General features: G+C 46.6%; 1 protein-coding gene and 1 long non-coding RNA gene across 2 annotated transcripts in view; one reads left to right on the top strand and one right to left on the bottom strand.

Annotated features, from left to right (window-relative positions):
- The window catches only part of CNIH2 (cornichon family AMPA receptor auxiliary protein 2), a 51976-nt gene extending 47944 nt beyond the window's left edge, over window positions 1-4032 (top strand). Inside the window, exon 6 of the mRNA XM_083477687.1 lies at window positions 917-4032. Within this exon, the coding sequence (XP_083333813.1) occupies window positions 917-944 (28 nt within the window). The 3' untranslated portion in view covers window positions 945-4032. The remainder of the gene's footprint in view (window positions 1-916) is intronic.
- LOC310694567 overlaps window positions 1-10899 on the bottom strand; it is a 120768-nt gene that overhangs the window by 60895 nt on the left and 48974 nt on the right. The gene's annotated exons all lie outside the window — the stretch shown is intronic.

Genomic DNA, 10899 nt, shown 5'->3' on the forward strand with positions numbered 1-10899 from the left:
GGTAGCACCAAAGGAGTTCTTATACAATGCTGCTATTTTAGAAATGGATGTTGCTGCTCTGTCCATTTGAAGGGATACATCAGATAATCGCTGCTTCAAAAGCCTTTTCCACAAGCTCCACCCCAGCTTTTAACTTACAGTTCAGAAAAGCCTAATTTCCCCACTGGGGATGAAATAAACTGCTTCCAAGGTCCGCAGCTACCTGAAGAGGACAACACAGCTACTAAAAATAATTTTTAGGCAGAAATCTCATATTATTTTTATGTCACTGTAAGAATTGTCATTGTTACTGGTTCAGCTGTGTATAAGAAGTAGTCCAGTGTAGAATAAATACAGTTTTTAAAAATTGATTTCTAGTATTTATGGACCACTTTTCACCATAAATAGTCTCAAAGCAGTTTACAGATGAATCAATAAAATAACGCACCAGAGGTCTGGAACCCGTGACCCTGCAAATGTTGTTACTAAATGGGAAAGGGTCGAGGTAGCTCCATGCTCCTTATAAATCCTTTTTTTTAAAAAAAATCATTTTTATTAATTTTCCAATAAAAAACATCCAATTAAATATCCAATCATAATACTTCAATTAAAAAAATAAAAAACTAAAATAAAAAAAGATCAATTTATAGTCCAAATGGTATTTATTAATTTCTTGGGGCTCCCCACGGTCTGGATCTCTGGAGCATATCTCCACACCTTAGTCCTGCTTCTCCTTCTTCTATCCATATTTTCCACATCTTGATATTAACGCTTGGTAATTCTTGCTCCTTATTAATCCCAATGCGTAGTTTGTTTCTTAGCTACTATTATTATGAGGTTGGTGGGGGGGAACCTGTGATCTTTGCTGTCTTTGTCCTGACTTTGGTGACGGCTTCTTCTCTCCTTCCTTTTCTCGCTCCACGTTCCTGCTTTCCAGTATGGTTTATACGCTGGTGAGTTTCTAACAGACACCCTTTGCAGGGTGGGGGACGCCCACCTCACCTGGACTACGAAGTTAACGTGCCAAGACTGTGTGGCGGGGTGGGACGGACCCATGCCAGGCCCGAGGGCCCCCCACCCCACTCCCATGTCCGAAGCCAATTCACGCTGCAAGACTGTCCTTTTCCTGGCTGCCTTGGACAATGATACTCTGCTGCCTCATACCAGATAGGGGGGCCTACCGTACCACCACCACCACCACCACCAAACCCCCCAGCCCCAGAAATAACGACCGCCGGCTCTATATTTTGGAAAAGGAAGCTGGAGCCGGCCTCTCCGCTGATGGACCTCCCCGTTGCAAGGAGCTCATTGAGGGAGGGCCGCAGCCGGAATGGAGTTTTCGGTTAAGGGGTCCAGACCGTATTGGGGTGCAGGGCACTATGTGTAAAGCAGAATTAGGGTCTCTCTCCAGCTGCATTTATCTCCAGCTCTCACTGGACAGGGAACCTTTTGTGTGTATGTGTGTGTTCTTCTACTGCTTTGGGATATTTATATATTAAAAAAAATAAATCTGGGGAGAAGGTGTGTGTGTGGTTCACCCCGCTCCCCAACTTCTTTCCACGGCCCCAGCTCCTGGGGAGGTGTTCCTCGAGATATAGTTGAATGTCGCGTCCCCCCCGCCTTATTTTTTTTGGTAGGTTTGGTGACGGTAACAACTTCTCCACAGTGGAAGGAAGGAGGAGGGCTGGAGAGGCGAGGGAAAGCCTCAGCAAAACCGCGGTGGCAAGGTTGGGCGGCCATTTTGTCACCCTTGCTAGCGGAGGAGATTCGGGGAGGGGGTTCAGAGGGGGAAGCCCCCCTCCCCAATTCTTCTGCTTTTGTTTCCCCTCCTCTTGCTCCAACAAGAGCAATCAGTCTGCTATGGGAAGCGGTTATTCAGCAAGCGCAGTTTCCCTTTTCTTCTCCTTTATTTCCTTCTGAATTGAATTGCTGAATGTTGTCAGATGGGGAAGGGATGCTGTGACTGGAAGTCGTGGAGGCACTCTGTTGTCATGGCAACTCGCGGGCCTATCTTCCCCGCTGGCGCTTTTCCTTTTTGGTACAACTCCTGGCTTTTCTGGGAGGGGAGTGAGAGGCCTCCCTTTCATGGGAGACGGACCCTGGTTTTATTTTTAATTTTTGGTAGGGCCAGAAATCACTCCCTGCCTGAAACGCTTGAGCTTCTGCAAGCCAGTGTTGACAATACTGAGCTAGAGGGATGGTGGTCTGATTCAGTCTAAGGCAGCGTCTTTTTTAAAACCAAGCCTTTCCATGAGGACTGGAATCTTCCTTTATTTTAGGGGATGGGGCCAAAACTCACATATCCCACAAGTGTCCTGGGAAAAGCCGAGAAAGTGGCGGCCATTTTGGTTGGCGTGATTTTGCGACACAGTTTCTCCCCTGAAAAAGTGTGGAACCACAGTGTGAAATATGTGCAAGATCACAGCAACCCCAACATGGCTGCCATGTTCTCGTGATTAAAAAAAATGGTGGCATCCTGGATTTTGACTTCATGGTGCTGGAGGGTATGAACTCAGTGGCATAACATCTGCCTTGCGTTCAGAAGGTTCTGCCACCACTTGCCCCTAAAGGCAGATGTTGATAAATCCAAAATAAGAACCTATATAAGAAAAAAATAGACCTGCTGGGCCCAGACCCCATGTTCTTGTTAATCCAGCATCCCAAACAGTGGCTAGCCAGATGCTTTATGGGAAGCAGGGCTAGAAAGGAAAGGGCCTTCTCATGTTGCTTGCCCTCAGCTTATGCTAACTGCTCCTGAACATGGAGGCTCCATTACCTATCCTAGCTGACAGCTGTTGATAGACTTATACCCCCACCCCCTTCAAGAATGTGCCTCGTCCTTTTCTAAAAGCCATCTGAAGAGAAAGCCCACATGAGCCAGGAAGGACCATAACTCAGTGGGAGAGCATCTGCTCTGCATGCAGAAAGTCTCAGGTTCGAGTCCTGGCAGCTCCAGGTAGGGCCCCTGTCAGAGGCAGCTGCTGCCAGTCAGTGTGTACAACACTAAGCTAAGATGAACCCATGGTCCGGCTTCCTCTGTTCCTAAAGGCCCTCACTGTGTCTTGAATTGAAAATCAATTCGGCATTTTTTAAAACAAGCCTTTTGAATGTTTGCTTTTGTTGATTGTGCTTAAGAGTCCACTTTGCAATAAAAACGGCTTACAGACAGTAAAATCCACATCCAAAACTTAACTGATCCACATAAGGGACACTGCAGTAAAATCAGATAAGTGGCTGGGTACAAATAATAAAATTATTGTTATTCTTATGATGCTGGTGATTATTAGGAGTCAGTTTAAAAGAAGTGTAATTAAATGAAAAATATAAACAGTAAGCAGCAGAGAAAAACCAGCCCAGTAGTCCTCAGCACTTATTTAAGTGAAAAAGGGGGGCGGGCTGCCTATTGATAGGGCCAAAACTCACATATCCCACAAGTGTCCCGGGGAAATCTGGGACATCCAGTTTTTTAATCTGGAGAAAGTGGCAGCCGGTTTGGTTGGCGCGATTTTGCGACACAATTTCTCCCCCGAAAAAGTGTGAAATGTGTGCAAGATCAATGATATCCAGATATTATTTTTTGTAAAATATCTAAAACTTTTAATGAATAATCATTTAAACCAGGCTTTTTCCTGGTTTTTAATACCCTAGTCCTTGAAGCTGTTTTTCTACCCTAAAAATTCCAAAATAATAATAATAAATAGTCACCCTTAGGCACTACTGAAATTATTGAGATTTATACACAAATAATTTCTTCTGGATTGAGGTCTGAACATGGTAATTATGCTTACTCTTACCTCTTAGTCTAAGATGCTCACGCACAAAATATATATGGTGTGTGTGTGTGTGTGTGTACACACACACACACACACACGTATGGAAAATATTTTCCCTCAGACAAGTAATGATATTTGTAATCACCGAGAGGTGAAAATAGCAGAACCAAAGCTGGGTGTTACATCGTCTGTCAGGCCAGTTTGTTGCCCAGCCCAGAGGTACTGCAATACACCGTCTTATTTATTTTTTTCATTAAAAAATTATATACCGCTTGATTGTTTTTTAAAAAAGAAAAACCTCAAAAGCAGTTTAGAGAAAGAAGAAAACAATAAAATGCTTAGCAAAAAAATAAAAATATTTTCAAACAAATTATTGAAAATCAACAATGAGATAAAAACCAGATTAAAGGTCAGCATTTCTACACATCTGGGTAGGCTTGCCTAAACAAAAACGTTTTTAGCAGGTACCAAAAAGGGTGCCTGGATGCTAATAGGCAGGGAATTACAAAGCATGGGTGCTGGCACACTTAAATACCGACTTCATACAAATGTGGAATGAGCATTATGTGGCACATTTGGAGCTGTCAAGTGGGCATATATGGGGCAAGGCCACCTTGCGAGTAATTTTGATGGATTGATTCAATTTCTTACCCATCCTTCACCCTCAGTAAGGTCCCAGGGGCAGGTTACAGCAATACAGTTGTAAAAAACAAACAAACAGATAAAGCAGTTAACAATCAAAACTGTTCCCAATAGAGCAGAACAGTGGAAATCCAACAAAACGAAATACCTTTAACTGCTAAAGGTCGGGGTACAGAGGTGCCTCTCCTGCATACGGCAGAAGCTGTGCAGTGACAATGCCATATACACACACCTCTCTGTGCAGAGGGAGGCCCAGCCATTCAGGGAGCTGTCACAGAGCAAGCCCTCTCCCAAGAGGTCATTTCCTGAACTGCCGAAATAGCCTCCCCTGCCCCCCCCCCCGTAGATCTGTAAACCCAAGAAAGTTGGTAGGGGTGGAAACGGCCTTTCAAATCCATGTATTTATGTGTGAGTTTTGATTACTGATCTGGATACCCTCTCCATCAAATCCCACATAAATTTTTCCCTCTCTCTCTCTCTCTCTCTGTGTGTGTGTGAGAGAGAGAGAGAGAGAGTGAGAGAGTGAGAGTGTGAAGGCTGTGAAAGGCACTCTGTGCGTTCTCAGAGGCTCCTCCATTATTTACAGCGCACGGAAACTTGGATGGAAGTCCTGGGCTTAGGGGATGCCAATTCAGCAGTTTTTTTATTAAAAAAAATAATCTTTTTAAAAAACAAAACCCAACCTGGCCTGCTCCTGTGATTTTTATTTATTTATCAAACACTTGTTTGACCTTCAGAAACCAGCAGGGGTGTGTGTGTTCCAGAACATGTTGATGAGTATTATCATTTCTTAACATTTGTAGTTCAAGTTGGGTTTTCGGAGCAATTGTCACTTAATTATGTTTCTCGGGACCTGGTTAAATTTTGTGTGTGTGATATAACCCTATGACAACCTGCTTTCTATTTGGATTTTCTTGCCTTGACGGTGTCCTCTTAGCTCGTTAGGGGAGAAGTGTTTTTGTCTGGATCCAGCCTGCTTATGATGCGTCCAGTTTAGGGGTGGTCAAAACAGAAAGAAATGGGACAGACCGCAAATGAAATCTGGAAAGTCTGGTCCTAGAGGATTTGGGGTGGTGGTGGTGGGAACGGTCACCTCACCGTGGTACTATTGATTCCTAAGCCCCTTCCCTTCCTTGCGCTCTTTTTTAAAACTGATGACCCCCCCCCCCTCCCCAGGGGACTGTTGTATAAAGAAATTCTGTTGGAAATAAAAAAAGAAACGATTTGACTGTGGCTGGTGAATAGTCCCATTATCCTGATATATTGGGGGGGAGCTCAGGCACACCACATTTCCCTCCCAGGGTTAGAAACTCATAAATATAAGCTAGGCGCCAAATGGATTCTTAAACCAAGGTTACAGTCGCCAAAGCGGAATGTTTAGTTGGCATTTGGGGGCAAGCAAGATGGGATGCGGGTGGCGCTGTGGGTTAAACCACAGAGCCTAGGGCTTGCCGATCAGAAGGTCGGCGGTTTGAATCCCCACGACGGAGTGAGCTCCCGTTGCTCGGTCCCTGCTCCTGCCAACCTATCAGTTCAAAAGCACGGGAAAGTGCAAGTAGATAAATAGGTATTGCTCCAGGGGGGAGGTAAATGGTGTTTCCGTGCGCTGCTCTGGTTCGCCAGAAGCGGCTTAGTCATGCTGGCCACATGACCCGGAAGCTGTACGCCGGCTCCCTCGGCCAATAAAGTGAGATGAGCTCCACAACCCCAGAGTCGGCCACGACTGGACCTAATGGTCAGGGGTCCCTTTACCTTTTTAAGATGGCGCCAAAGTCTTATTTTTCAAATGATGGACTGGCGCATTCTCAGTTAAACATCTGGCTAGTTCAGATGACAATCTTGAGCTCAGTTAAGAACTTTGATAATTTAAAAGAAGAAAAGTTCCTTGACCTAGGGAATAATATATATTAGCCTATTGCGACCTCTTTTTCTTAATGGTGACATGAAGCATTCACAATGTAAGAATATTCTTCACAACTGTGAGCAGGGCAGTGGGATGGGGTATGTGAAGCGACAACAATTCACTATCACATTGTTCACTGCCCTTGGCTCAGGCTGCACAGGAAAAGAATTTTGGTTCCTGAAATTCATTTCAATTGTGCAGATAACTGATAGAATTCTACAGGACGGGGTATTAGTGTGAAAGCAGTTCAAGGATCCCCAGACTTTCACCTCCAGATGGTGAAGATGTCAGGCACCATCCTGGCCGTTGGTCAAGTGCAAAATGTGCCTGGCTAATTTCAAACACTGTTCCCTCCTCTAAAGTGGTTTGCCAACTGACCAGGAAAAGACCAGCCAGGCCTGCTTGTGTGTAGTGAAAGCACCCGCTGGATCGGTTTTCCACAGCAACCAGCTTTTATATCCAGGCTGGGGCAACTGCAACCCCTCAGTCCCCAGGGAGCACGGCTGCTGCGAGTTGTAGCCAAGCAACAGCTGAAGGGTCAGAGGTTGCCCATCGCTGCTCTGCAGTTATGTCCCAACTCACAACGCCAAATGTGCCTCCCTGTACAAGGAAAAGCTGGACCAGGCGAAAAATGGGCCGCATCCTGTTCTCGCAGTGGCCAACCAATGGGAAGCCCATAAGTGGAAGCCGAGTGCATCAGCCTCTCCCTTCTGCATGCAAAGCATCGTTCCTTACCACCAACCAGTGCGCTTAAATGCTCAGATGCGCTTAAGCTACATTTCGTATGGGAGAAAGGATTACAGAGGGAAGGCAAAGGGCTTAATAGAAAAAAACTGAGTTTTGAGAAGCGATTTGGAAGAAAACAAAGAGGGAAAGACGGAGCCCTGCTGACTCAGACCACAAGGCCTCCCTCTCTAATCCAGCAACACACTTCCTATAGTGGACCGAAACTCCAGAAGGAAACCATCAGGGAGGACCTTCAGTGCAATCGCCTCCTTCTGCTATTCAACCCTGGTTAGAGGCTGGATGAATTTAAGGCTGTTTGGGACAGAGGTAGGGATCCTTTAGCACACCAACTGTTGGTGGACTACAACTCCCATCATCTCCCATTGGCCACACTCGCTGCAGCTGGTGGGAATTGCGGTCCAACAACAGGAGGGCCGAAGGTTCCTCACCTGTCCTTTAGGATGTCCCAGCACCTGTTTGAGGTGGCCTCATTCACTATGGATCTGGTCCTCCAAGCTTCAACTCCCATCAACTCCAGCCAGTGTGGCCAATGGTCAGATGATGGGAGCTGGAGTACACCAAGACTTGAAAGGCCACACGCTCCCTACCCCATCCCTGCTATAGGGCGTCAAGAGGCTGTTACTGTTCTCACCTGAGCAATTCACAGATGTATCCCACGGAGCCTGAGCCATCCGCAGCTGGATTCCTCTTGAAATAGCAACGCTTTCTCGAAAAGCGGCAGTCCTGGCAGAATTTCCCTCCCCAGAGGAGCCAGTCAACCTGGAAACATCCTCGTGTCTCCTGGCTGTTCCTTTTTCTGCAGCGGTGCAGAGGCCTCTTGCTTGATTTGAAACTAATGCGCAAATTGATTCCGTCCAGCCAGGTGAGTCCCTCTTCTCCCATGTTCACGGAACCCAGATGCTTTGCCCCAGGGCAGAATAAGTCCCGCTGTTCCACACACACAACCCAAAAGTGCACCTGGTCTCCTGTGACTAGCAGCGACAATGAAGGACTGCAGCTGGGCCCTTTTGTGTGCAACAGCCTCTCTCTCTGGATGCGGAACAGAGGGGGAAAGGAATTGGTTTTCTGTTAGTTCCACGGTCCTGGCATTCAGCAACAATTGGAGAATTAATGGCGAGCTGCGCTGTCGTTTTGCAGCAGCAGTTATTGTGTTGGGAGGTGAGTGGCCCTCAGCCTGTTTTTAAACAGCAAACCTGTGCTCACTGACTGAGAGACCGTTCCCTAAATAAAAGAAAACACACATATGGTTTTTGTGACCTGCATTCTGTGACAAGAGGGCAAATGACCAACGGCTCCCGAGGATCTAAGCTTGTAAAGGTGCAGGATCTGTCCCCGAGCATTGCCTCTTATCGAAAGAATCCTAGGCTGCTCTCTGCCTGTTTCCCTGCAAAACCCAGCACAGAGTGGGGTCAGCTGTTAGACTGCGTCTGAGAATATTCTGGGGGAGAGGGGTGAAATGCGTATGTGTGTTTTGTATAGGCACAGTTTATAAGAAGTACTGTGAATGGGGTGTCTGCGAGAGGAAGGGAAGACAGGACACAGAGAGATGCTATTACACACACAAACAGCCGCCCCCACATCCACGAATGTGTGCAGATCTCCACTTGCAGGCTGCAAAAAAATGTAATCTGAAGCCGTTTGAAGGCTGTCAGCAGACCCATCTCTCCATCCTTCCACACTTCCCCTCCCTCTCCCCCTTAACCTTCTGCTTGCGAGGCTAAACATAGCCAGTTCTTTTCAGTCTTCCTTTCTCCTCTTGTTGCTTAGGATTTTTTCCCCTTCTTCTGCCTCAAGCCAAAAGTGTAATTGTGCTCCATGATTTGGTTTCATGATTAATTTTAAACGCCGTGCTAACCATTCTGCGTCCCCTGCATATGTTGGGGACAGATGTGCCTTTGTGAGAAGGGGGTGATGTTCTGAACTGGGGAGCAGTGGGGGGGGGCAGTCAATGGCCACCAAACTGGTTGGCTTTAAAAGATTAGACCAATCCATGGCTGGAGCCCCACTGGTCCCATCACCTCCTGGCAAATAGAAGGGGAAGAAATGGAGGCAGTGAGAGATTTTACTTTCTTGGGCTCCAGGATCACTTCAGGTGGTGACAGCAGCCACGAAATTAAAAGACGCCTGCTTCTTGGGAGAAAAGCAGTGACAAACCTAGACAGCATCTTAAAAAGCAGAGACATCACCTTGCCAGCAAAGGTCCGTATAGTAAAAGCTATGGTTTTCCCAGTAGTGATGTATGGAAGTGAGAGCTGGACCATAAAGAAGGCTGATTGCCGAATAATTGATGCTTTTGAATTATGGTGCTGGAGGAGACTCTTGAGAGTCCCATGGACTGCAAGAAGATCAAACCTCTCCATTCTGAAGGAAATCAGCCCTGAGTGCTCACTGGAAGGACAGATCCTGAAGCGGAGGCTCCAATACTTTGGCCACCTCATGAGAAGAGAAGACTCCCTGGAAAAGACCCTGATGTTGGGAAAGATGGAGGGCACAAGGGGAAGGGGACGACAGAGGACGAGATGATTGGATAGTGTTCTCGAAGCTACCAGCATAAGTTTGACCAAACTGCGGGAGGCAGTGGAAGACAGAAGTGTCTGGCATGCTCTGGTCCAGGGGGTCACGAAGAGTCGGACATGACTAAATGACTAAACAACAACAACAACAACATGGCTGGAGCCAGTGTATGCCTGTATAATGGTTAGAGCAGGTATAGGCAAACTCGGCCCTCCAGATGTTTTGAGACTACAATTCCCATCACCCCTGACCACTGGTCCTGTTAGCTAGGGATGGTGGGAGTTGTAGTCCCAAAACATCTGGAGGGCTGAGTTTGCCTATGCCTGGTGTTGGGACTAGGAGAGACCAGGGTTCGAATTCCCCACTCGGCCACGAATGAAGCTCACACTGGGGGTGACCTTGGGCCAGCCACTTTTTCTCAGCCTAACCTACTTCACATGGTATTTATGGCAGAGAGAACCATAAGGGGGAAAATATGGTAAGATACAAATGCAATCAGTAATGACTACTATGAATACCAGTTGCTGGAAACCACAGGAGGAGAGAGTTGCTGATACTCTCTTGCGATTTGGATCCATTGGTTCCGGTCCTGCCCTCTAGGGAGCAGCAGGAAACACTCTTCCTCCATCTTCCAATGCGACAGCCCTTTATATATTTGAATATGGCTATCGTGTCACCTCCCAGCTTTCTCTTCCCCAGGCTAAACATACCCAACTCCTTCCACCGTTCCAGCAGGGCTGTCTGTACGCCTGTTGCACCCCTGCCTTCTCTCCCGACTTCATTAGCAATGCCACAAACGCGCCGCCTCTGCCCACACAAGCAGTGCCCACCCTCCCCGTTGCTTTCTGCGCTCGTGGACCGAAGAAACAGCCACTGCGCGAAATCAAAAATTAAAGAGGTTTTGAATTTCTGCCTCAGAGCACCTGGCATTTGAGATGCAAAGGGTGAAGCCCTGGGCCTGGGAGTTCGGAATGGAAGGGAGTGTATGGAAAAGAGGCTTTGCGCAGATTAAATCCTTACACCGCAGTTTCGCATTGCAAGTTACGCAGCCTCCGAAGGGCTGCGTACGGGCACACAGACATCTAAGGCAACTTTGAAGAAAAGACAGGCCCTTGCAGGTATACATATCCAGGCACGTAGAAGAACACAGACAAGTATTTTTTTGTGTGCATTTTTTTTTGCGTGCATTGTTGACTTTAGCTTTTAAATGTCTCCAAATATGTGCCAAGCTTCTTTCCAAAGGATAATTTTGATGTTTTAACTTTTTTTTGTAAACCGCTATAAGGTTTTTTTATTACAGTTGAGTGATATAGAAATTTTGTTACATAGCAAGATATAGAA

Source organism: Podarcis liolepis (genome assembly GCF_965112155.1).
Source record: "Podarcis liolepis genome assembly, chromosome: 15".
In the NCBI taxonomy this organism is placed as follows: domain Eukaryota; kingdom Metazoa; phylum Chordata; class Lepidosauria; order Squamata; family Lacertidae; genus Podarcis; species Podarcis liolepis.